Raw genomic sequence first — 26147 nt, 5'->3', positions numbered from 1 at the left:
TACAGTTCAACTGATCTCCACTGGGCATAAAGCTTCCTTTCCACCCGCTTGCTTGACCCCCGATGCCCACCTTTTACACCTGCCACTCACACACTCCCCAGTTAAAGAAAAATGCAACACCAAACTCCACAACCCCAATCCAATCCCTGTTGTTGTGAAGTCAGTATTGTTTGTTTGATCACCCAGCACTTACGAAACAATTGCATTAACTGATCTGATTCTCCAAAACAGCAATAGCACAGCCTCAGACAAGCCTACCCCACTCTGCTGTCATGATTTCAAAGTTTTCAATCTTAAATGATCAGTCAGACATGAGCACACGTGGCTGTGGGCATGCCCTGTAATTGCTGCATTTTTGTCCCTTATCATAGGAGTAATTTAAGAAATGAAACCGCATGTAGACACCTTCACTGTCTTAACACTGTCTTAGCATGTTTTAGTTGTATTGGTGCTGTGTCCCTGTTCAACATCAAATTTATTTCTTTAAAAAAAGACTGACATTGGCAACTGGTAAACCTACCCATCAAGGGGGATTATTGAAAGACCCTGCAGAATGTAAACAGCGGAAGGTAGGCATGAGCTCAGGCTTGCTCATTGCAAATATGAGGACAAGGATGAGAGCATGTGAAGTGCTGGCAGTTCAGGCACTGCATTGGAGGGGGCGAAATCTATTTCTCAACCAAACTCAATTTTTATAACAACGTCAGTGTTTATGATTCTTAAGATGAACTTTTTAGTTGTCAAAAGATGTTTTTCCTTCACAGAGCTGTGTCCCTCTTGACAAGGATAAGGTGTGAAAGCTTGTCCTCTCTCCATTGTTGTTTGTTTGATCCAGAAATAGGGTTCGCAGTCATTATGAGGGGTGTCACCTAAGCAAGTGGACTTACCAAGGGCTGACCTTTCTGTAATTGTGTCCCTGATCGTGGTCCTATAGTCAGAGAATTCACTGAGTGGTGTAGGTCAACCTTGCTTAAAATGAATATGTCAAAAACTAAAGAGATGATTGCTAATTTTTCAGAAGTATCCTTCCGTCATCTCTTCTGTCAGCATTGATGCTCAGAATGTTGAGCCGGTTCATATTGAAAGATATCTTGGCACTGTCACTGATGGTAGCCTGTGCTTCAATCTTGTATTGAGGCTGCATGTAAGATACCTTGCAGAGACCTTGCAAGGTATTGTGACCCAGTGCATTAAAATTGAAGGTGTATCCAGTCCAATCTTAGCTAATCAGAACCCCACCTTGGCTGGTGAGTTTCTGCTGCTCACCAAAAGCTTCAGATATGTTCCCAAAAAAACTAATAGACTGAGAAATGATTTTGTTCCTGCTGCCAATGGTCTAAATAGCTGATTATTTAGACTTGTATCTTCTGCCCTGAAGAACGCTGATACCACTAACCATTTAGTTATTTATTTACTTTTATTTAGTTTTGGTCAGCACTGCTGACTATACAGTAAACTGTGCTATGGGATAGACAAGGGCACTTTGAACAAAGCTTTTTATTTATGTTAGTATATTAAAGTAGAAATGGAAGAATATAGTATGCAACCAAATTATTTTGTCCCAATTAAACTGTGTACATCGCAGCCGCATAATCTATCCAAAGTAAACAGTCCACCAGAACACCACACTTAGTACAGTTTGTGCCAGCTGTCTATTGTGTATTCAAGCAGGGCTTACCAATGTGCACTTTTAAATTCTGCCCGTTTGTACCACTGCCATTTACATTTTGTCGAATGTCTGAGGTATGCACAGAAATTGCCAAATTTTATTTCAATACTACCTTGCCCCAGCTCTCTAAACGACTTTGCTGTGAGGACACCATTTTCCTGAAGTCCTGAAAGTATTTCTGTGTGGTAATTTCCTGTCTTCTAACATCTTACATATACAACTACACTGATAATCTGCAACAAATCTAATGTTAGTGAAGCTTAATTGTGTCATCTCAGGAGGTACAAGTACATTCTGCCCTCCGGGTGTTTTGATACTCTGTGTTCTTTAGAGGACCTGTCCCCTGAAATTGGGACAGAGAATATCTCAGTGCACATTAAACCCGCTTGCTCCCTTCTCTGTGATCTCAGTCTCAGTCTCACAGCTGACCCCTGCTGCATGTCTCTGTAAAGGAGATTTGGGAAGTATAGGCTTAGGGGGAATATGAACATAGCAAGACATTGAGGGTAAAGCCCAAGAAAGAGGCATTTAAGTGAACGATCTGCAAACTGAAAGCAGGAAGTAATGCCAACTGTAGCATTTTCTTATCATTCATTCTGCAAGAAAAGGGGACCACTGCCCAACGCTGAGGCCGGGGGCCTCCAGACTGTCTGTTCTGCCAGCACTTCTCATCCTCTGCAGCCAGCTACTCTACTCAACTTCCTTTCTTCACCACTGCCCATCTTGCACATTAAGTCACACCACTGCCAGTATCCAGCACCGCACATCTGGCCCTCACTCCACCTCAGTCTTAATTTTCTCACGCAAACATGCACAGGAAAAACATCCTTTCTCAGCCATGCTGTCACATGTCCTGTCCTGGCGATGTCTTGGCCCCCTGTCCCTTCTTTGTTCCTCGGACTCCACCTCCACGTTTCACCTCACTGTGACGTGTGATAGACCTGCCATGTGAGACTCACACTACTGTCCTTCTCTCCCCCCTCCCCCCACCCACCTTCCTCCCCTTTCATCCCTCTTCCTCCTCCCTCCCTACCTCCACCTCGTCATCCCGCCCTCCCTCCTTCTTCCTGCCCTCAACCCCACACAGAGAATGACCAGCCATCCCTTGTATGGTTTGACAGAGGGAAGTTTTATTTAACCTTTGAAGGTAAGTTTTCTCTGCATCAGGGTGGCGTGGTGCACACACTCTTTAGAGCCTCATTTGTGCAAGCTTTGCCCCTCTCCCTGCCCTGCCCAACCCTTCCCCTTCTTTCCTCCCTCTCCTCTTCCTCCTTTGTCATCTCTCTGTCACCCTAACCCACACCATGCTAACACCTGGCTGACCCCCCCCCCCATATGCTGTAAACAGCATAGTGTTGTCATACTCTACCATCTCTTCCTGTAATGATGAATTTTCATTTCGTCATTGCTGATCAACTTTCATTCCTGACGAATCATCATTTTTTTCTGTGTACTAATCTCTTTGTCGTCACCTTTTTCTTTTTTTCTTTTTCTTTTTCTTTTTTTTTTTTTTTTGGGTGGTGGGGAGAGGGGTCATTTGGGCTTCGGTCTGATCTTTGGGCTCTTTGATCCTCTTTGATCGTGTCTGAATAATTCAGTGTCAACAGCATGTCTACAAAAAGCATGCACATCTCTCTAAGCCTTTTCTGTGTCTTTCCTTTCTAGTCTATCAGTGCTGACTAAATCCACAAATGTGATCTAATAACCGTAAATTTCAGGGAGATCTTAGAAATAGTTTTCTAAACTTATGTAATTTCACAAAGAGCAGAGAGAAATGGGTATATTTGTGTTCAGTTCAAGTAGTTTCATACATACATTGTTTGTTTCTCATTTCATCCACATACTGTTGGCTAGGAAGAGTGTGGAGTCCTCCATTAGAACGTGTAGAACATCTCTTCTAACTGCTGATACTCTTTTATTCAGACTGATGTGAAACTCATTTAGGGCTTTTACTGGGAATATTTTGATGGTGATTTTTTTTTTTTTTTAAGAAAACAGAAAAGTATTAGCTAGTTATTATTTGAGCGTGAACCTTGTCTGAGCCTCTTGTGTGTTAACTGTAGGTTGCTCCAGAGGTCCAAGTCCTCTCACCATGGGTGCTCAGGACACCCTACCAGTGGCTGCAGCATTCACAGAGACAGTTAACGCCTTCTTTAAGGGAGCTGACCCCAGCAAGTAGGTTAACAGCTCACTTTCTTACAGACTGGTTGTGTATAATATGAACAAAGAAGTGTTTTATTTGGTTAATGCAAGATAATTCTTGATTACATTACCCACTGACTAGCATGTATAAACAATATGTAAATACTTTTGTTGCCGTAAGGACACTTTGTAAGACTGGGTATATATGCAGACTTTGGTGGGAAATCCACAAACATTTTAAAATGTCTATATTATATTTACAACTCTAATATAGCTTATAAAAAGGAATACAATTGCACTGAGTGACATGTTTTCCCATAATATTGAAATGTAGTTTAGGAAGACAGAACTAAAACTGAGGTCATCACAGTAGTGCTGTAAATGTTTTGTTTATGTAGTCTGCCGTGTGCAGTTTTTCAAATCTGCGTTTAAAAAGTCTTCCTTCAGTTGTATGAGATGAATTTTCATCAATTTTACCCAGAAAGGTGTCTTAGATGCTTAGTTTACCCTCAGTGACTTGAATCAGGTGGGCAAAATAATAGGAACACAATTTACAATGATCATATAGTTGAGTCAAAATCATTTTAATGTAGGCAAATCAAATTCTGAACATTGAAACCTGCATAATTTATTTACAGTTGTCTTGTAGTGCATTAGGTTTAAGTGAGTGTAACTAAAAATTAAAGTTCTAAGTGAATGTATATAGTCCATATAATTTTATTGAACTTGCCAGCTCTGCAGAGCAGCTTAATGTTAGGCAGACTTTAGTGAACAGTAGTGTTTTGTATTTACACAGCCTTAGTGTGGGAAGAGTAAAGAATTTATTGCTTAAATTATTGATTTTAAACAGTGTCCCAAAGTGCTTTTTAATTTTGCTAATGTGAGGATCGGGATTTAGAAAGCACTTACCCCATAAAGGCTGTGATCCAGGCTGATAGGCTTTCCCTAAGAAATTACAGTACAAGAAACAAGTTAGGACTTTTTGACAAAACAGATTTGTGGTGTATATTGTATACTGTGTACTGTATACTTTCTTTTTCTGTCTCTCCAGTCTTTCTCTAACTATGTTCCTCTCCACCTATTCCTCTTAGGTGTGTTGTCAAGATCATAGGTGAGATGGTTTTGTCGTTTCCAGCGGGAATCACAAGGCACTTTGCTAATAACCCGTCCCCCGCCGTGCTAACCTTCAGCATAACCAACTACAGCCGACTGGAGCATGTGCTGCCTAACCCCCAGCTCCTGTGCTGGTAATGACACCGCTGTGAACTCACCACTTCATCCCCAGAAAGGAAATAATAAACACAGTTCTTACTGGCGGCAGGGTCTCAGTGAGGAAGCCATTATTTTGGGGATTATATGGAATGCTGGCTGATTTATCCTAACAAACACAGCAGTAAAATCTGACTTTTTAATGTCTAACTTGATAGTTCCAGTACTTTCATGAGTGCCCTATATGAGTGTCACTTTATATAACATTGGATAGTCAAAATGACTTTGCAGAAGTTTTATTCATTTTTTCAGCTTGTTTTCAGTTCAATACATTTTTTTAGGATGTTTTCATGAGAATGCTCTTTTGCACCATTTGTGATAACTAATCATACATACACGTGATCTTTCAGTGAAACTAATGTGACTAAGGTCACTCTGTAACCTGTCAAAAATGTATCTGTAAACTGGTGACGAAGAATATGATAAATAGCTCCCAGATGACAGAGGTCAGGATGCATAATGATCAGTGAGATCATTTCAGACTCTAATGAAGACTACCTGTTAAGTCCTTTTTAGGTGGAGTTTTCTCCCCAGTTACCTTGAACAGACGTTCTTTTTTTTTTTTTTTTTTTTTTAAATTCATCATCCTCTTCTGAGTCATTTTTCCTCCTGATAAATCTAACAAAAGATCACCATTTAGTGGTACTAAAAATATATAGCTTCATAGCAGGTCTAATTATTGCTGTTCATTATAATTATTTATTAATTGAATTTACTCATTCTTTTTTTTCCCCCAAACTCCAAACTTTTAGTTTTACACATCCATCAGAGTCGAACATCACCAGCTATATTAACTGTCTGTATTTTGATTGCGCTTTTCTTCATTGCTTCCCCACCAGTGACACCACCACAAAAGCCAAGGCTGACTCCAAGGACTTCTGGGTGAACATGCCAAACCTGATATCTCACTTAAAGAAGGTTGCAGAGCAGAAGCCACAGGCAACGTATTACAACGTGGACATGCTCAAGTATCAGGTAAGCCCAGCCCTCTCAAGTTATCGTTTTATATCAGTAAGATAAGAAATACAGACGACAGCTTTGACAAGACAAGCACTGATTTAATTACAAACCTCAGCTTTAATTATTGTAGCTGGGCCTGCGAAGCACCAACTGCCAAGTGCATTATATGATGGCAACAATTATACATTCCATCTGCATCTATTCGTCACAGGTCTCTGTGCAGGGTCACCAGTCCACTCCTCTGAACCTGGCAGTGAGTTGGAGGTGTGAGCCCACCAGCACTGACCTGAGGATAGACTTCAAATACAACGGCGAGGCCATGTCGACGCCAATGGCCCTCAATAATGTTCAGTTCCTCGTCCCCATCGATGGAGGAGTTTCAAAACTACAGGCTGTCTTACCTCCGGCAGCATGGTACAGTCCTAACTTCATCAATACTGAGAAGACTCAACACAGAGGCAACTCAACAGGCCAAAAAAATATGCACGAAAGGGAGGCGTTAGATGTTTGTGTTTGTTATTATACCTTAGATGATCATTGTCATGCTCAATGCTCATCACCATACCCCCTAAAGCAATTAGGAATGCTACTTAGCAGGTGTTAGCTTTCTTCACCTGAGCTCTGTCTTCTGCTCCTGACAGGAATGCAGAGCAGCAAAGAATTCTTTGGAAGATTCCAGATATCTCCCAGAAATCTGAAAATGGAGGTAAGTGAAGTGTGATGATTTTTATTGCATTCTTTTGATTCTGCCTGTTGAAAAGTCTTCTGGCTGGGTTTCATATTTACATAATCAATCAGTGAAAATTTGCTTTGTTGCACATCCTAACAAACTTCACTGTTGGTCAGAGTGCATCAGCTCAAGTTGAAAGCTAGAGCTCAATTTTCAGTATTAGCTGAACCATGGGTCAACCACAGATGAGGTTTAAGATAGAGGATTAAAAAAGACTAGGAAGGAAATAGAAGCCCAAACGGTGTGGTGACAGGTTCTGCACTTTTAGATATGCAGACACTAATAGACTGACTGAGCTAGAACCTGCACCAGATGTAGCTGAGCAAGTTACAGAAAAACAAGTGGAACGCATGATGCCCCTCAGGAAAGGCCAGGCCTCTAGACAGTGATTCCTGAAGTAACAATGCCCCCCTATGTCAAAAAATGGTTATTTCACCAAACCTGTTTTTCAGTCAGTCAGATTTTCAGTGTGACATTTCACTGAACTGTGGTTGCATATATTTGCAGATCTTATTGTTTTAGGACAAGCTAGTGCCTATAGTGATATATTAACACATACAGTATGCCCAAATGATCAAGAATATTCTGGTGATTTGTGAGCCTGACTTGGTAAACCATGATGCTCTATCATTTCTTGGCCAACATCATTAAGTACTAGATAGAAAGCCTTGAAGGTTTGCCTGATGATGCCCGAAGATAAATTATTTTTCATGAATGTATGATCAATGTAAACATCTGTCTTTTGGACATGGATGATTTACGATGTTATTCTCTTTGAATGTTTTTGTATGTCCTCTTATAAAAGGTGTCCCTGTAATTCAGGGTAATTTTCTTTCCGGGTGAATCTCACACTGTGTTTTCTTCCAACTGGTCTGAGAGAAACATTTCAATATTAAACAGGCTTTGATGCAACATCCTCTTCTTGCACTTAAGTTAAATACAGCACCATTTGTAGTTGTCTGGAGTTGGAACCTATATTTAGTCTTTTTGAAGCAGCAAGTCTTTTTGCTGCCTGTATTTTTTAAGTGTGTATTTGAGTTCTTTTTCTCATATCACTGTCTAATGAAACAACCCATCTTTCTGAATGCACCCTCCCTTCTCAGGTGTGGGATCTTTACTGGCTCGCTTCCAGCTAACAGAGGGCCCCAGTAAACCAGCTCCCCTGGCAGTGCAATTCACCAGTGAGGGCAGCACCCTGTCGGGCTGTGACATTGAACTGGCTGGGCCAGGATACCGCTTCTCTCTCATCAAGAAGCGTTTTGCCGCAGGTCAGTGCAGCATTTCAGTAAAACTGTTGTCTGTCACTATGTTCAGCCGAAAGCTCCACCAAGCCTCGTAAGTAGAACCAACCTGTTTGAATGTTTTAACATGGGGACATGTTAAAATATAGCCTGAATGTTTTTATTGGTCTCTTTCAGGAAAATACCTGGCTGATAACTAACCCATACTACTGACCACAACTGAACAAAACAACTGCAGTGGACTGAGGTTGACACCGAGGACGGAGGACAGATCAACACCAGAGAGACTCTCCATGGACCTTTTCCAAACCCACACAACAGGTCCACAGCCTACCCAGCAGTATTGTATGACTTGCATATAGCATCGTGGAACTGTTTTAGGTCATGTAATTATTGTATTTGTATTCATTTCATAACATCTGTATTGCTGCAGTTAGCAACCTGGGTGCTCCCCTCCTCTGAAGTCTGTGCCTCTGTCTCCAACTTCCTCTGGTCAATGTTTGGTGGTGATTTTTAAAAGTTTCACTGCAGCTGCCTGACTGAAGATATGGACAGAAAGAGTTTTGGTGAGATTGTAACTCAGGATGGCGTTTGTTGTCCCCAGTCCACAATATTTTGCTGGTTAACGTGTCCATTGCCCACCACAAAGCATTTATTTGAACATAAGAAAATCAAAATCAGAAAATGAGTAATCTTTCTGGATGAGGGCATGAAGTGAGAGACCGCTCCTCTCCAACCTGTACTGATTTCACCCATTTGTTTGGTTTTGACAGCAATCAAATTCATGTACTGATGCAGATCAGCACATGCTGACACAAACAGTCGATGAAAGACACTGTTTATTGCTGTTGTGTATGTTCAATCGTAACAAAGACGTGATCAAGTAATTACAAAAAAAAAAAAGTATTTTCATGCATTGCCTACTGGTACTACAGGGTCACATGACTTCAGATCACATTCTTTTTAGTGTAAATGCACTGATCTGTCATTCAGCCTGTTTCTGTTTTCGTGTAGTTTTCTCTTTTCCTCTGGAATACACACACAGAGAGGGTTTTGACAAGTTAGGCAGCTGCAATGATAAAACAAGCGTTCTGGTTGCAAAATGTTCTTTTTTCCTGTCAGAACAAATAAAAAAAGTGTACAAAGTGTCATTTTAAATTAATAATATATATCTTAAAGGGCGTTTGGTGTTTTCCTCGTATTGTCAGATAGCCTTTCTGTTGTTCCCAGGACAGCAGTGGTAGACTCCAGAGTACATGACAGCATTCTATTTTTATTTATTGATGAGAATGATTTGTTGTATAAAACGTGAGTCTGTATATGAATAGAATTTGAATTGTATCACACAACACAGAACCCTTAAAAGTATAAATATTTGGATTCTCTCTTCTTTTTTTGTTATCTGTGTAGTTGGGTAACCTGTGTACAGTATAAGGTATAATTTTTCAATTTATTTCAGATATAATTTTTTAACTAACGCTATATATGGGTGTGGGGGTAATTTAAAGAAAAAGATAAATATCTTCATGGATGCTGTGTTATGCTTTCTGAAAGCAGTATTAATGTAGAGTTAGCTGTACCATGGGTCAGGTCCATCCTGTAGAGAATTCATTTGACATTTTGGGAAATATGCTTTAAACACGACACTCATGCCTTTGTGTTAAATAGGACGCTTGAGCAGGGTGATTGGTAGCTTAGCTTAGCTTAGCGTAACGACTAGAAACAGGGAGTGTCATTATCCTGCATCTGACACCTTTAAGGTCCCCACAAATCAGCAAAGTGTGCCATGATTATTTCATTTGAAACAGTTCCTGACCTTTTTCTGGACAGTGTGACATTAATTTTTGAGCTTTACAAGCACCCTCAGTCACTTACCAACTAATTGCAGTCCCATTATCGTCAGCTATTCTTTACTCTCAGCTGATTAATAAATATTAACATGTTGACGCACCAAACTAATATTTTATACAGGACAAAAAGTGTATCCAAATGTAACTGAGCATGCTAGCATTGCTGCTATTATCATTGCAATATAGAGCTTCTAGCACAACTGGAGACTTTTCATTCTCTGTAGCAGACAGTCAGGCAAGCTGCTAACGCCGGTCTTTATGCTAATCTGAGCATAGCGTCACGTTATACTATCAGACATAAGATTTATGTTCATCTCTTCTTAACTTCTAATTTCCAACGAGAAAAATTTACTTGCATATTTCCCAAAATGCTGAATAACAAGACATTGATGAAAAGTTTGGAGACTTAAGGTGCCACTACTGGATCAGGATTTGTTTACTGGGACCATCAAATCTCTTTCTTTTTTTTTTTTTTTTTATTTCAGACCTCATGGTGATAAAACAAACATTCTCAGTTCCTACATCTATCTACCCAGTTATCACTTTGGGTTTGACCATGTGTCATCGATTAAGCTTAGCACCTGTCTCCATTCCCCTCAGTGTTACTTAAACTCCCTGATTATATCATGAGCACATACCTGATCATCCAACCAACTCGAATCCATGGCTTTGTTTTGTGTAATCGTAATGGTCTCTGTGAGATGACAAGAGCTGAGTGAGATTGTGGAGCAAGGTTAAGTTGACCAAAACACTCTGCTTTTCCTTTGTCTTTTTTTGTTTTTCTTTTTGTATTTTTTTGTCAGTCAGTCCTCTGTTAAGGAGAATAAGCTGAATATTTTTAAAACTGACAAAAATGAAAAAATATATTGTTTAATGTGAAAAAAAAAAAAACACTGTGCTGATGATGTTGAACTTCCTGAATGCTCTGATACTCAACATGAAGAACAAAATGTGTGTGTGAAGTCAAGTTGAAGATCTCTCTACTGTACTGTACGTTAGCATTCTGCTAAATGCAACCAATCTTTTCAAAGCGTCGCAGTCTGGGTTTTGGACAATCCAATTCATCAAAATCAGCAGTCCATTGATTGATGTCGTACTTGTGCTTGGACAGTTTTTAAACGTGGTTGATTGACCACTGAGAAAATTCAGATCTGAGTCATGTTGTGAAAACAAAAAAATTTTTCTGAAACCACTTTTTTTTTTCTTTCTATTTAATATTATTATTTTTGTGCAGGCCCAGTAAAAAAAAAAAAAAAAAACCCACTAAGGCTGAATTTTGTTAAAGTGAGACGATATGATTGGTGCCATTTAGCTCCTAGTAAGTCGTTAGTTTGGTAACATTTTTCTTTCTGTCATGACAGTTTTTTTTTATTTACTTGACTGGAAGACTTGGCGTGCTTGAAACAAAGTTGTTACCAACTTGTGTTATCCTTGAGGCTATCAGTGCAACAGTCACTACAGCATTATCTACAAAGGCCCACCATACAAATCCCCCATTTTGTATCGGTTTAAATTACCACAGATTCATTCAAACCTTTCAGCTTGAAAGGCAAAACAAAACTCTGCCAATTTCTTGATTATTCTTTGTCGCACCATGTTAAAAAAAAAAAAGAAGAAAAGAATTAAAACAATTTTCCAGATCATCTCCATAGTCAATTAGTCCAGCAGTAATTCATTTTTGCATGCAGTAAAAGGTGGGGCATCCATGACCATAGATAGTACTGAAATGACGTGTTGTGCTGAGTGTCAATTACCTGCATTACTGTTGAGAAGAGACCAGGGAGTGTGTTTATTTGTGCTCTAAACCAGAATGCTTTTTGGTTCTGTACTTTAACCTCAGACACATGTGCAAGCTGTTTGTACAGTCCATAACAATGCTAAGATGAACTGAGAAAATTAGTTTGCTTCTTTCCAAAACCAATAAAAGTTCTAAATGGATCCATGTGTTGGCTTTCTATATCCACATCTGTTCGTATGAGCGATAATACCTGTCAGTCCACCACTATGGTTGTTTTTGACTGTATAGCACCATGTAGTCCATGCCCGTTGCCATGGGGTTCTTTCTTGGGATAGTTTGCTGAAATGAACTGATCCATGTCCAGGAACTCCAATGTCAAAAACATGTCACACTTCACACAATGTAAGTCTTGTGCAAGAACATTTATTCGTCAAAAATAGCAAAATGATAGAATACGGCTGAGGTTTCCTATAAATGTGTCCAAGCAGTGGATGGACATTTTACAAACCTGCAAACCTTTTGGTTGCTCACTTTCTACAAGATACAAGCCTCAACTGAAAAGGAGAATCTGAGCTGACGGAGATACAGTCTTGCACGTTCGAGTACCATCCCTGAGTGCATTCTCATCAACTTTATTTCCTAATTCTCAAATTCAATTACACCATAATGACATTTATTTATGATTGCTCAGGTTTTTAAAAATAGCTCCTCTGATGCTGAAGTGGTGAGAAATAGTTTCTAGTAAGGTAAGACTGGAGAAAACCGTCATTTTGGCCACATGGAGAGTGAGACAGACAGAAGAGGGGGGAATCTCAGCAGAGGAAAGTGAGGTCGCTCTTCCTGCAGCCAACCTGGCAGCACACGGTGGTTAGTATGTTGTTCATGTCTCGTCTGGTCAGCTCGGAGCCGGGGCTCCTGCTGCTGCTGCTGCTGCTGCTGATGACACTCTCCAAACTGCTCTGCTCACCTGTTTGCGAAACAAATTCTTTTACCACATGACGTGTCTTGTACTAAATGCATCCCTATATGCATCCCTATATTTGCCCATGATGATAATGATGATAATGATAAAGCAGTTCTGTAAAAACATTATCATGCTATATATTGGTTATTCATGACTTCTTTCACACTTATTTCCAAAAGTAATGGAAATGGGCAACAGTTCTACAAGTCTTTTTTATTTTTTTCATTAAGGAAGTAAATGTTGACTGACTGTACAAATTAAGTTGGTGCCATTAGTCTTCAGCAGCATCATTCTGCTCTTTCTGAGTAGCCCGGCTGATACGCTAACTGGGTTTGTGTATGAGAGAGAGGCAGGGCAAGACTCTGCTCCTGCATTTAATCCTAAAATATGTTTTCTGACAGAATAATGGTGAACAGCAGAAATCTGTGGCAGTTCAGGGCAACGGTCTGCCTGAACATCCATGTATAAAGGAAAGTCACAGCAGTGAAGAGCTGCGATTCACGTGAATCCCAGTGCAGCCTGAGTCACAAAAAAACACAACACAACACAAAAGCCTGATGCTATGTTTGCTTGTTTGTTTTGTTTTTTAAAACATTGTTGGGAATATTATACAATATACCAGGACAGGACTGGATCACTTGCAGATGGTTAAATGGTGTTAAAAATAGCAAAACGGTCTTTTTTATTTAAGTGAAGGACTTAAAGATCCCAAAGTTTAAGAGCATATCATTTATATCAGGCTCAGTTATGGGGCGATGGTCCCGTAGGTACAATATCTTAAATGGAGAGCTAAAACAAACTGATAATTACAACAGTCATAATTTCAACATACCTAAGGGATAATACTTTCTTATCTCATAGAAACCTGAGAGAAAAATTAGGAACATTTGAGTTAAAGGGAAACAAATAGAACAAGCCCCTCCTTTTATTCAGAATGATTTTTTTTTTTGTTTGTTTGTTTTTTTTTTAACTTTGGTCTTCTTTTTAGACTTCTGTTATATAATTAATCCTTAACCACCAAAATCAAAAACTCTTTGTAAGAAATGGTTTTTAATTCCATTAAAACGATCATTTTCATTCCAAAAGAGTTTGGAGCTTTTAGAAAAGAAGAGAAGCTGCCTCACCATCCATGTCTGACTCAGTGAGGAATCTCCTCCATCGGGATCCTCCGCAGGTGTAGACGACAGCCCTCAGGAACTCCCGACCACACAACTTCACTGCCTTCACCTCTGCTTGTGCTTGGTCCACACACACCACCGCAAACAAGAGCAGAGGCACAATCACCAGAGCCCGCATACCTGCGTATCTACACAGCGGTCTGCTCTGTTCGCTTTCAGAAACCACAGGTGGTCTTCTGTCCTGAGCTGTTGTTCTGTCTGTCTCTCACTCTTTGGAGGTTCCACCAAAGGGCTGCTCGCTGCTCCCGTGCTTGCATCCCCCTGCATTATATAGCATCCGCGTTTTCAGTCCGTCAATGCTGAGTGTCTGTCCACTTCCCCTAAACTGGCACTTAGCCTATCCCCGTCGCACACTGACACACACACACACACACACAAACTTTCAGCCATATCATGCCAGCGAAGTCATTTTATGTTTCCGGTCATCTCCATTGTCACGGTGATGGCCATCAGTTCTTTACAGCCTTCAGCTGACAATCCCATTAGATGAGGAGTATCCTCCTCAGCCTGGTTGTGATTACCTGACTGTGCCGACCTTTGCTACACTGTATGGCTAATTAAGTGATGCAAAGTGCTTCCCCCCTTGCAGTCAAACAGATATTTCATCTGTTTACAACACTTTGATGGCCCGGTCGTCTTCTGCTTTACAGCAGCTTGGCCCATATGAGTTAAAAAGTCAATGTTGACAATCCATAACGCAGGTCATTATAGTACCGCTGGATGTGAGACTTCATACTTAGCATGTCATTTCAGCTCATCATCGACAGTTGAGGACTCTGTCAGGATGTCAATGAGGTTATATTTTCTTTATTTTGCCGTGCTGTATAATGGAAAAAACCTCGTTTGGACCTAACAAGGATCTTCTTTTAAGGTCACATCAAAGGTGCTTAGGGAAATGTACATCAGTGGAATACTTCCTGTTTGTTAGAAACCCACCAGCAACCTGTTTTCCAGGTGGAGCACGCCGACTTCCACAGTGAAGAGATTCTGCATTGGTGATCCAAGTGCATTTTTATGTAACACTTTTCAAGCAGCGAGCACAAAGTGCGTTATTTCAACCCTTACAGATTGTTCAATACACCCTATGTGCACAACCACACATGGGCAAACATAAACCATAAGAAATATAAACTTTCCATTAAAGTCATAAAAGCCTCCAGCTCATGAACACAAAAGTGTTAAGTCTTATCATTGGGCATGAAGTTGATACTTAACATGGGAATATGTTATAGACAAGGAAAGGAGAGCTTTTTGGCAGCATCACAAGAAGAAGTGCTGAAGAATTATTAATGGGAGGGGTTATCACGCAGCATCAGGATAATTACATGTGCCTGGATATGCTGGCTGATATATTAATTATATGCTACTGGTTTCCGTAGATTATCTACTCTTCTATATGTTTCTGCCATCTTTCTGATAAGATGCAACATGACATTGATTGTCATGTTCTAATCAAAAGTAGTTATGACTTCATATTCAGAAGTTTATAAAAGGGTGAGAAATCTTTTGTTTTACTGTCATAGATTGTTGTTGAGCATATGGACATATATTTTCAAATGCTTTGAAGCGAACATAAATAACAATCAATCAATCAATCGTGATTTAACCAGCTATGTTAAGTTATGTTTGATAAAGTTAACGTTTAACAACTGCAGCTCCTGATTGATCATGTACATCAGTGGATGTAATCACAGCTTCTTCTTCTTCTTCTTCTTCTCCAAAATGACCTAAATAATGGTAGTCCTGAAAGACATTAAATAACAGGGATACCAAGATGAAGGCCGTATTGTCAGAGGTTTCCTGCCATCGATCATGGTGCGGGGTTATTTCTTCTATCAAAACTCCTCCATGGCCTCCTGATGAGAAATGAGAAATGAGAAATGCAACACTTGTAACAAAGATTTTCCTAATTGCTGTATCGTTATTTTCACAGTACTAACACATGCCCTTGTTACTTTGTATAGTCTTTGGTTCACGGTATTTACAGTAAATATTTTACACTGCTTTTTCCCAAACCTTGTCTGCCTACTGGAAGGAAAACGTTGATCTACAGTATGTTCAGTATGAGGGCCGAACAGGCAAATGAGATATATACAGATAAAATCTGTCTTAATGAAAATGTATGTATGTCACAGAGACAGTCAGTCGCCCATTTCTCCATGGACTAAAATTTAGGACCATCAGATAAATGGATTAAACAGACAGACCTAATGGCCTCAGGGATACATCAGATACTGTTTCTATCTATCTGAAACCTGCAGACTGAATGTTGTTGTCCACCTGAGAGACAAGAGCCAGAGCCTCAGCTGTGTTTGCTATATAAGCTGTCCATCAGGTGTCTGCATGTCATGTTTGTCTGAAGGAATAATGGCATGAAGTACTATAAGGCCATCTACAGTGCGTACAGACCTCAGCGCAGTACAATGTCAACAAAAGACAAAGATGCGTTTCATGTGATGATGTGCTCCATAAAAACGCATCAATCACACCAAAACAAAGTCGGAAATATTTTCCCCAGAGCGCACCGTCTTTTGGTTTGTTCAAAAATTCACCTCCTCACAAAGCACCACACAAAACATAAAACAACACAAACCAAACACCGAAAGACGTGCCAGAAAAACAAAAGCAGGATTATGTTGCCTTTAAAACTATCAGAGAAAAAGAAAATTGAACGAAAAATAAACTTGATTTTTTTTTTTTTTTCAGTTTGTTCCACACTGATATTTTGAGCCATTTGTTTTGCCATTTTTGCGCTTTCACTTCCAAAGCGCTGCACTGGATTGAGGATTAGTGGGATCTGAAACTTTCTACGTTATGTACAAATCTTATGATCATCCAGCCCTGCAGGGGGCGCTGTGCGGCGGAAGAAGACGGCAGCGTGCAGAAGCGACCGGAGGATGTGTCTCTGCAGGTCGTCGGCCGGCGTTCATTCTGTCGGACAGTCTGCTCTAAACAGCAGACACTAAATATTAAGTTTAAGGTGAGTCTCGATGCTTTTGTGTTTGCTCACTGGCTGTAACTCCAGAAGCGAACCAAACGGTCCACACTGTAGACACATCTGAGGATTCAAAGGTTTCCACTGAATCCTCTGAGTCATGAGCACCTTGACTTCTGACTACAATGTTCTGTAGTTTGCCGTTTTCATGGTAGGAGACTCAGTCAGACCTTTTTCTGAAGTAAAATGAGCAGGATCGGGTTAATATAAAACTCCTGATCATTTTACTGACTCACTTTACCTTAATTACCATCATATTAATCTGCTTGTCATCATGTCTGCACCTTGTTTATGGTAAGATTTGTTAGAGGGCTCTAATGTTAGACTCCATTAGCAATTAATAAATTATCTGAACAGTTGATGATAAACAGTCCTCTGATCACCGAATGTTTGGTTTAGCTCTAGTTTTATCTATTTCCTGAAACATACATCGAGACCATGGAGCCTGTCATGCAGCTGTGTCGGCCAAGAGTCCTACGGTGCCTCCGCAGACATTGGATTATCCAAAAGAGGAACCATTCAGATTGTGCTGAGCACCCCGTTCCTGTATCTTCTCAAGCCAGAAATATCAGACCTACCCTCCTGGTGTCTCGTCTCTACCAGCCAACAAACCTGCGTCATGTGGGCCAAGAGAGCCGGCTGCAGGGAGAGATGACCTGTAAAAGTCAGAGGCTGATGCAGCAGGCTGGGCTTATCCATCCATCCAACCCAGGATGTTACTACTACCTTCCTGCCACGGTCCGCTCCATAGAAAAGCTGGTGGGACAATCTTTTTTATTCATATTTAGTTGTTTGACTGATAAAGATTGAGGCTTTGTGGATCTTCTAGTGGTCCTGTGTCCACAAAAATTCTCTAAAAAAGTTCTCTACCCACCTCCTTCTGATATGAATATGTTGCCCCAGACCACAGGACAGATCGGGGGAAAAAAGATTCAAATACTAATGCATCACACACATTTAGGATGGATAGCTGGAGAGATGGGCGAATAGATAAAACAGAGAAACTGTATATACAAAGAGCATGGAACTAAGAGCTGGGTTGTCGATTACTGTAAGCTCAGAGTTCATTCTCATATGGATCTATAAAATGTAGTACTGTCTTAAACAACAGGTTAGAGTGATTGACCAGGAGATGCAGGGAATCGGAGGGCAGAAGCTAGACATGCCCAGTTTGTGCTCAGCTGATCTCTGGAAAACCAGCGAGCGCTGGGACTTGATGGGAAAGGAGCTGCTCCGTCTCAAAGATCGCCATGAAGTCGACCACTGTTTGGCTCCCACACACGAGGAGGCTGTGACGACTCTGGTTGCTAACCATATGAACCTCTCCTACAAACAGCTCCCACTGCTTCTTTATCAGGTAAACATTCAGACTATTATAATTATTGCTGGGTATGTAAGCTGCAGTTTTACATCATTGTCTTGTGTTTGTACAACAGATTACCCGCAAATTCAGGGATGAGCCGAGGCCCAAGTTTGGTCTTCTTCGAGGGAGGGAGTTCTATATGAAGGACATGTACTCATTTGATGTGAGTGAAGAAGCGGCTTACCAGACCTATGAATCTGTGTGCCAAGCATACAGCCGGCTTTTTGCCCGCCTGGGCCTGCCTTGCGTTCAGGTTCAGGCGGACACAGGAAATATCGGCGGTAAACTCTCCCATGAGTTCCAGCTGCCAGCGGACATCGGTGAGGATCGGCTTCTGGTCTGTGGGAACTGCTCATTCTCTGCTAATGTAGAGACCATATCATCAGACAGAGCTGGCTGCCCACAATGTAAAACAGGAACACTGGTAGAGTCAAAGGGCATAGAGGTTGGCCACACCTTTTACCTAGGAAAAAAGTACTCTCAAATATTCAATGCCACCTTCACCAATGCCCAGAGCAAGCCTGTTGTCACTGAAATGGGCTGCTATGGTCTTGGAGTAACTCGTATTCTTGCTGCGTCCATTGAGGTGTTATCAACAGAGGAGGGAATCCGCTGGCCAGGGCTTCTCGCCCCTTACCAAGTCTGTGTTTTACCGCCAAAAAAGGGTAGTAAAGTTGAAGAGGGGGCAGTCTTAGCTGATAATCTGGTTCACACTTTGGTAGAAGCTCTGCCTCATTTGAGAGGTGAAGTGCTTCTTGATGACCGTACACAGATGACCATTGGGAAGAGACTAAAGGATGCTGGCAAACTGGGCTATCCATACGTCGTCGTAGTAGGAGAGAGCGCTTTAGAGGAAACACCCAGGTTTGAGGTTATCTGTCAGCAGACAGGTGAGACAATGTTTCTTAGTAAAGATGAACTCTTAGATTTACTGGGAAGAATTGAAACGGTATGAATGTTGAACTAGTGATTCTTGTTTTAAGGTGGTAAGTATTAATACTGCATAGTAAGCGAAAAATATGCGATCAGTGAGGTGGTGGGGGGAAAAGGTGATTTATCTTTTACTATCGTTTGTTCTTCACTTCATTTTGCAAAGTTGTAAAACCTGAGATTACATTGCAGATTGGAACACACTTATTTGAGCTTCGTAACAAACTTTTAATATGTGAAATGGAATTTTGTTTATGTAATGGTAAAATGTTATGTCACCGTTTGGTGATTTGGCATGTTCCCAAATCAATAAAGCCATCACATGTGAACAGATCATTTGCTATTGTGTTTTAGTGAAAAAAAAGATGAACTGAAAAACCAGGGGCTTTCCAGTTTGGCGGTCAATGTGTTATTAGCACGTCCAATGTTCTGCAAAATGACGAGTGGTTCCTGATTTAAATATTTTCTTTTTCACACTTTTTCTTCTTTTGTCTTCCTTCTCCTGACTCCCTTTGTACTTCATTCTTGACTATTCTTCTCCCACTCTTGTCACCCTCTTAATTTTTCCTCATCACTTGCTTTTCCTTTCTTATAAATTAGAATAACAAATTAATTGGCTGATTATTCCTTATGGTTAGTGTGATGTTAAAGTACCTACCACATCCTGATGCAATCTCTTTCCCTAACTAATTTTTAATTGAATGTATCTGAAACATGTCCCTCTTGAGAATGAGATTATCTGCATAGATAAGGGTTAAATAAAAAAATAAAAATAATAGAAAAATGTCACAATATGCTGACCATATCCAACTAGGGTGTCATTGTGGATGACATCATTCAATTAAGATGTCACAATATGCTGCTTGCATGCAATTGTGATGACACAGTGGACTGATCACATGCTATTACAATTGTGATGTTGCATTCGACAAACCACAGTTGGTCAGTTGTGACATTATAACATACTCACCACATCCATTATTGATGTTGCTCATCATATCCAACTCCGCTGTCACAGTGCACTGATCATCACCTCCAATGGTGATGCCAAAATAGATCATATCGCAGTAGCGATGCCACAGTGGACTGACCAAATCCATTCCAAAACGTCACAGCTCATCTGAAACCTTCCAGCCTGCGGTTAATAGGAAGAGGGGTGTAAAATGCAGCTGATTCAGTGAGCACTGTTGGCCAACATAAGTCTGCTCCTTTGCTCCACCTCTCCTGACTAATTTAACAGTCATAGTCTTACAGTAATATTAAAATGTACATAATATTAAAAAAAGTTTCAACACTTTATCACATTAACAGTAAAATTTAGACGATGAGTGTACTTTCGTGTTATTTCAATTGGCACCATGCTTACTGAAACACATAACCACATATTGCTGAAAAAATTTTTTTTAACTTTGGTTCACTTACTTTTCATTTACATAATGCAATTAATTCAATAAATATGGCCAATGTAATTTATGTATAATTGGCCTAAAATTTCAATTTGATACCGAAATGTCGTTTGATTATCTGTTGTGGAAGGAAGCGGAACCAGAGGAGTGTTACTGTGTTTCTGCACGGATCCTTATCTGTGTGGTACCAGCTGTGCACATGTGTAAACAAGGGGTCCGGTAACTTAGACCTTAAATCACGCTCTAACAGGTGATGTGTCGGTGACAGAGATTTGCGTCAAAGTCAAGTTAAGATTTTAAAGAACTAAATCGAGTTGTGAAGTAGGTTTAGAGCCAACATGGCGTCTCCAGCGGCGCACAGTGACAGCGACGATGGGATGGACGCGTTGATGGACAAATTCAAGACCCAGAGATACAAACAAGGCTTCAATGAAGGCAGCTGGGAAGAGGTAGCAAGCTAGCGGTGGTCAAGTTAGCCAGCAACACGTTTCTGTGTTAAATGAACTGTTCTTTGACTGTATCTGTTTGTATCCCATGCAGGAATTTGACAAAATACCAATGTTCATGAAAACGGCCCCTGAAGAGATTGACCCCAAAACGTACCCAGAACTAGCTTGTCTCCAGGCCATTATCCACGATGAAGACAGGCCCCCCGAGGGTAACCCACCCCCTCCCCATCACACACAGCTTTAAGATCCTTCCTCTGCGTTTTAGAAATCAATAACGACTGAGTTCATTCCTTCTCCAGAGCAAGCCAAAACCCTGAAAGATGAGGGAAACGCGTTCTTCAAAGAGAAGAACTACCAAAAGGCCATTCTCTCCTACACAGCAGGTCTGAAAAAGAAATGTGGAGACCAGGAGCTCAGCACTGTTCTCCTCACCAACCGGGCTGCAGCGCACTTTCATCTGGGTGGGGATCCCCTGTTTAAATCACTTAAAGCTTTTCCGATCATGCATTGCAGCTAGCTATAATGCAGGTTGTTTTGCATGTTGCTTACAAAGAGTGGCATTTATTTATGTGACATGTATAAATACATTGTCTTGCACGGTTTCATAAAGGTAACATGCGCTCTGCACTGAATGATGCTGCTTCTGCAAAGAAGATCAAACCAGACCATCTCAAAGCCTTGATCAGAGGTGTGTAACATACAAACATACAAGTTTGTCATCTGTAACTTTCTCTACCATGTGTAGATAATGTGTTGTTGTTTATGAGAATAAAAAAAAATAAGCGTGAAATATGAATATCTTTCATGTGTTAATTCAGGAGCCCAGTGTTGTACAGAGCTGCGTAACTTCTCGGAGGCCATCCAGTGGTGTGATGAAGGGCTTCGAGCACATCCCACCGACAAGAAGCTGCAGGAACTGAGAGCTGCTGCGAATAAACACAAGGTACAGGAACCGCTGCACTGAGGTGCGTTGGAGCAGGAAATGTCTAAAACATGCAGGACAGTGGCCCTCCAGGACCGCATTTGGGCACCTGCTCTCCATGCTCCATGGCCACAGGGGGGCAGCATTATACTTCCTCTGCTGCTGCTCAAACATGGCTAATCTCAGGAGAGCGGACGCCTTGATTTAAGTTTTAAAAAGACACATTTGCCAATTGGAGCATCATAAATGGATGATTTCACTGTTGAGTTGATATAGAAATATTTGAACAGCAGCTGCGTGTGTTTCTTTCTGTGTGTATGTGTGCGTATGTATGTAACAGAATATGTGTACTCATCCTGTACAGACAGGAAAACCTAATGTATCCACTGTCTGCAATGCTATTCAGAACCTACAGCATCACCTCTGGTATTATAAGACGTGATGGGATGGAGGCCAATTGGTTACCACGGTTATTTTAGTAAATATCTAGAAACACAAAAGATGGAGGTCTCACATTTTTACCCAAATTTCAGTGACCTACAAAGCCCTGTCGATGTTCTGTTCCTTAGAGAGCAGCAGAGAGAGATGCCAGGAAAGCCAAGGCCACAGGAAAAAAGTTGCTTGGTGAGAAAGAAGCTCTTCTAGTTGCTATAAAGGTATGTATCGTCTTGAAAACTGGGAGGTTTCTACTGAATGCTAGATGACTTCATTACAAAAAGAATGATGCACTGTATGAACAGCAATATGGTTTCAGAGCGAAAAGAACAACGGCCCTTGCTCTCATGGATTTTGTGTAAAACATAACATCTACAATAGAAAATAAACAATATGGTGTAGGAGTATTTTTAGGCTTAAAAATAGCTTTCGACACAGTGGACCCTGACCTTTTCTTATTAAAACTATGGAAATATGGAATCAAGGGAGTGACATTTTCATAGATTCATAGCTACTTGACCAACAGAGATCAATCTGTGCAAATCAATAACTGTAAATCACACTCCCACTCAACCCACTCTTCATCAGTCTGAAAGCTGAAAGTTGACTTCAAATCTATTCAAATCATGCACAAAGCCAAACAGCATCAGATACTACCTCACATCCAAAAGTTGTTTCAAATAAAGGAAAATAAATGCAATCTGAGGGGAATATATATGTTCAAAAGACAGGATGTACGTACTAACACAAAAACACATTGTTAATCTGTGGAACAGCTGTAGGGAAGAAATGAACACATGCAAATCACTAAGCAAGTTCAAATAGCACATTGACTGGATACATGACGGATATGGACACATGAATTTGTATCCAAGGAGCAAAAATGCCTTTTTCAGCAGAAACACTTTTCTATTCTCCTTTTTTCCTTGGTGTGTTCCATATGCTTTAATGCAAAAACTATAATAGCATAACAATAAAAGGAGTAGGATAGATCAGATAAGTTTTAAAAACTTTTGAACATGGAATGGTTAAGTAATTAGAGTTGTCTCTTCAATTTTCTTCTGGCTGAACATTTTATATTCTTTCTTTCTTTATTTCTTTTTAACCTGTTTGAATACATAAAATAAATGAAGTGTTATTCAGTGTGAGTAATTGCAATGTAAAAATGTAAAAATTTAATTTATCACAATCCTTTCAAATATAACAATAAGGAAGTGAATAGTTTAGAAAAAACACTATTCAGCATGTAGCTCCACTATGCAGTCTTGCTCAGAACTCAACTTTGATATGTTGACTAGACCACCATAATGACTCTTCAGGTGTTATCGCAAGTAAACCGCCGGTCTATTTTAAGACAGCTGTCTTTTACAGAGATTATCTGACATATTTTTGTATGGTCCTCACAGGATCGAGGTATCAAGCTTCTCCAGTCTGCAAAGCCTGCTCAATGTGGTTCAGACAGTGAGGATGAAGATGTCGGCAACTCTCTAGCGATTTCCCAGCTGAGGCTGGATGGCCTCAGCTCTCAAGAGGCTACGGGGGCTCAGGTCTTTCTGGACGAGCAGGGCTCTCTGCACTGGCCTGTTTTCTTCCTATATCCTGAGCATCAGCAGAGTGATTTCATCTCGGCTTTCTGTGAGAACAACTGGTAAGCCCGTCTTGTTCTTTCGCTGTTTTGATATGGAGAGTTTCTGTGCTAATTCAAGCTCTACCTGACTTTAATGGAGCCAACTGGAAAAATTATTTAATCATTGGTGATTTCTGTGTCTATTCATGACTGATTGATTGAATTGGCGGAGATTGTTCGTGTTGCTTGATGGTGCTGTTGGTTGAAAGTAGCCAAAGTTTCGTATATCATTCACAGATAAAGAATTTCTCTAAAAAAAAAACAAACAAACTTTTAAATCCAACACGAATTAGCAGAGCTTGTTTCTTTATTCAGACTGTGAGCTTAACTGAGACAATTACTCGTGCATTTCTCTTTTTGTCTTGATTTTTTCAGTTTCATGGATCACTTGGTGGTCATGTTTGGAGAAGAACTTCCACCTTGGGACGCAGATAGAAAATACAACCCACAAAGTCTGCAGGTTTGTACATTTAGCACTACTGAGTATTCCAGTTGTGTGAATTTGTTTTTTTTGTCTGGCATAAATTGGACCTTCATGCTAAATTAAATTAAGATTGTGATATAAATATTGTTTTCTTTCCTCACTTTCTAGCTGTACTTTGAAGATGAAGAGAAGGAGACACTCTACCAAGTAAACCCAGAGATGTCACTTTTAAAAGTGCTTCAGCATAAAAGGTTAATACATTTGAGATACAGTGTTGCCACCCTGAGGTGTGTTTTTATTTTAATTCATACTATGACTAATGCAAAAATAGAGCAGCTGATGTGTGTTCATTCAGCATCCAACAGGGAGAAACCTGTGATATAATTCATCTGAGGGCACAGATTAAATCACAGTTTGGCAGGTAGACATGGTGTTCATTGAGTCATCAATGTTCAATGTGTAAATGTATTTTGTCAAAAGTTAATATTAACTCCTGTCATACTTTTAATGTCGATTCACTGTCTCTCTGTTGACAGGTTTTTTGTCAAGGCAGGCACTCCCGCCTTCATTGTTCTGGTGAAAGGCTCGTCTTTCAGGAAGCAGTTTTTAACTGGAAAGAAACTACATGGACTGTGAAAACAATGGCCTTCAAAGTGTAATAGCGATTCACATTTTTACCCCTGAAGACTGAGTTGATCTTTGAAAAAAATATAAAGGAAAACACACACATCTTTTGCCCAACAACTTGGCATGCTATGACAAAAAAATGTATGTAAATTGTATTTAAAAAAACAAACACATTTTCCAAACTATATCCACATAGATTCCATGTATAGCTGTCTGTTCCCTCTCAAATAAAACTCAGAAACATAGCTCTTAGAATATTGAAAACTGAATTTTACTAACTGTGTTCAGGTTCTTGTCAGGTTCATCATATTAACAGGTATTTCAAGTGCTTCTAAAGAATCATAAGCACATAAATGTTTTTGCATATGAAAGACTGGTGGTGTCCCTTTACAGTACAATGTGTCCCTGAATCACATAACACAAATCTCAGTGTTGTAATTGTCAGTTGACCTTTATTATCCCATAAAGGAAATTGATTTGAATGATTTGGTCAGAGCCACAGGGACAGGTACATACTAATACATGTCACTCTGACTAATGTGTACAACCTTTTACAAAAGAATTTAGATGCTGCAGCTTTTCTAGATAGCTAGTCAGTTTGGTTTCCGGTACTGCGGGCGCACTATTTACACACAGTTCATCACAATAAACAATAAACAGCTTGTCAGTGTGAATTATCAAACAATTCAATGATAAGGCTGAGTGGCTTGCTTGTTCGTAAAACACAATCATTTCATGTAGAAGTATCAAGAGTGGCGCGAATGCTGGAGCATTGCAGTTTGTTTCATATGGGGCTCTATGACTGAGTCAGTGTTGCACTTTGGGCAATATTCTCATGGTAAAACAGCAGGGACTGCATTTCACATGGATTTTAAATCCAATTAAATCAAATCAGAGTTTATCTATATAGAGCAGACACAATACAAAGGTACTTCAAGAGGCTTTACAGATGGAGCAGGTCTATCCCAAACTTTGAGTACTTAGAGAGCCAACAAATGCTACCTCTATGATGCTTAATAGCATTACTTTGACACGTGCTACCTACCTAATCGTTGTTGTAGACCTTCATGGAAGCAGTTGTCCCCAATGACAAAGGCCTCTTCCAGCAGGAAAATGTGTCCTGTCACCTTACAAAATGGTTCAGCTTCAAGCAATGGCTCGAGGAACCAGTTTAAGGTGTTGACTTGAACTCCAAATTGTTATTAAATTCCAATCCAAATTCAGGAAC

General features: G+C 40.2%; 4 protein-coding genes across 10 annotated transcripts in view; 3 read left to right on the top strand and 1 right to left on the bottom strand.

The window, feature by feature from the left end:
• Positions 1–11120, top strand: part of sgip1a (SH3GL interacting endocytic adaptor 1a) — a 51925-nt gene extending 40805 nt beyond the window's left edge. For 2 of the 3 annotated variants that reach the window (XM_029500244.1, XM_029500242.1), the window contains exons 18-25: positions 2757–2816; positions 3733–3844; positions 4903–5058; positions 5920–6055; positions 6252–6454; positions 6682–6746; positions 7874–8038; positions 8189–11120. In XM_029500244.1, coding sequence (XP_029356104.1) covers positions 2757–2816; positions 3733–3844; positions 4903–5058; positions 5920–6055; positions 6252–6454; positions 6682–6746; positions 7874–8038; positions 8189–8211 — 920 coding nt within the window. In that variant the 3' untranslated portion in view covers positions 8212–11120. The remainder of the gene's footprint in view (positions 1–2756; positions 2817–3732; positions 3845–4902; positions 5059–5919; positions 6056–6251; positions 6455–6681; positions 6747–7873; positions 8039–8188) is intronic. The other variant, XM_029500245.1, reaches the window with a different exon arrangement.
• A 1291-nt stretch (positions 11121–12411) lies between these two features.
• insl5a (insulin-like 5a) lies at positions 12412–13859 on the bottom strand. The gene is made up of 2 exons (XM_029500818.1): positions 13688–13859; positions 12412–12566 (listed from the first exon to the last, which is right to left on the bottom strand). The coding sequence occupies exons 1-2, from the start codon at positions 13857–13859 to the stop codon at positions 12412–12414; spliced, it is 327 nt and encodes a 108-aa protein (XP_029356678.1).
• A 2760-nt stretch (positions 13860–16619) lies between these two features.
• Positions 16620–19352, top strand: pars2 (prolyl-tRNA synthetase 2, mitochondrial). Of its 4 annotated transcripts, none has more exons than XM_029499641.1 (4): positions 16620–16723; positions 17162–17495; positions 17848–18093; positions 18173–19352. In XM_029499641.1, exons 2-4 carry the CDS (start codon positions 17175–17177, stop codon positions 19052–19054), a joined length of 1449 nt encoding a protein of 482 aa, XP_029355501.1. In that variant the 5' UTR covers positions 16620–16723; positions 17162–17174; the 3' UTR covers positions 19055–19352. The 4 variants fall into 4 exon arrangements, with proteins under 4 accessions (XP_029355501.1, XP_029355502.1, XP_029355504.1 ...); XM_029499642.1 differs by having other exon boundaries at positions 16638–16721; positions 17172–17495; XM_029499644.1 differs by having other exon boundaries at positions 16675–16721; positions 17300–17495.
• A 1274-nt stretch (positions 19353–20626) lies between these two features.
• On the top strand, positions 20627–25614 carry ttc4 (tetratricopeptide repeat domain 4). 2 transcript variants are annotated; one of them, XM_029499646.1, is made up of 10 exons: positions 20627–20884; positions 20976–21093; positions 21184–21345; positions 21495–21572; positions 21703–21827; positions 22376–22462; positions 23648–23889; positions 24244–24328; positions 24461–24543; positions 24829–25612. In XM_029499646.1, exons 1-10 carry the CDS (start codon positions 20774–20776, stop codon positions 24926–24928), a joined length of 1191 nt encoding a protein of 396 aa, XP_029355506.1. In that variant the 5' UTR covers positions 20627–20773; the 3' UTR covers positions 24929–25612. The 2 variants fall into 2 exon arrangements, with proteins under 2 accessions (XP_029355506.1, XP_029355507.1); XM_029499647.1 differs by lacking the exons at positions 23648–23889; positions 24244–24328 and having other exon boundaries at positions 24829–25614.
• Positions 25615–26147: the final 533 nt, after the last annotated feature.

The sequence above is a fragment of the Echeneis naucrates genome, chromosome 4, assembly GCF_900963305.1.
Source record: "Echeneis naucrates chromosome 4, fEcheNa1.1, whole genome shotgun sequence".
Taxonomy (NCBI): domain Eukaryota; kingdom Metazoa; phylum Chordata; class Actinopteri; order Carangiformes; family Echeneidae; genus Echeneis; species Echeneis naucrates.
The sequence above is the reverse complement of the archived record's forward strand: the minus strand, read 5'-3'. Positions and strand labels throughout refer to the sequence as shown.

What these genes read in the sequence shown, in the direction of transcription:
- insl5a (XM_029500818.1), bottom strand. Translation starts at nt 13,859, where the DNA reads ATGCGGGCTCTGGTGATTGTGCCTCTGCTCTTGTTTGCGGTGGTGTGT. An exon ending in CACTGAGTCAGACATGGATG is followed by an intron (nt 12,567 to 13,687) that starts GTGAGGCAGCTT and finishes TTTCGCAAACAG; the next exon opens with GTGAGCAGAGCAGTTTGGAG.
- pars2 (XM_029499641.1), top strand. Translation starts at nt 17,175, where the DNA reads ATGGAGCCTGTCATGCAGCTGTGTCGGCCAAGAGTCCTACGGTGCCTC. An exon ending in TCCGCTCCATAGAAAAGCTG is followed by an intron (nt 17,496 to 17,847) that starts GTGGGACAATCT and finishes CTTAAACAACAG; the next exon opens with GTTAGAGTGATTGACCAGGA. An exon ending in TCCCACTGCTTCTTTATCAG is followed by an intron (nt 18,094 to 18,172) that starts GTAAACATTCAG and finishes TTTGTACAACAG; the next exon opens with ATTACCCGCAAATTCAGGGA.
- ttc4 (XM_029499646.1), top strand. Translation starts at nt 20,774, where the DNA reads ATGGCGTCTCCAGCGGCGCACAGTGACAGCGACGATGGGATGGACGCG. An exon ending in TGAAGACAGGCCCCCCGAGG is followed by an intron (nt 21,094 to 21,183) that starts GTAACCCACCCC and finishes TTCCTTCTCCAG; the next exon opens with AGCAAGCCAAAACCCTGAAA. An exon ending in AAAGTGCTTCAGCATAAAAG is followed by an intron (nt 24,544 to 24,828) that starts GTTAATACATTT and finishes CTCTGTTGACAG; the next exon opens with GTTTTTTGTCAAGGCAGGCA.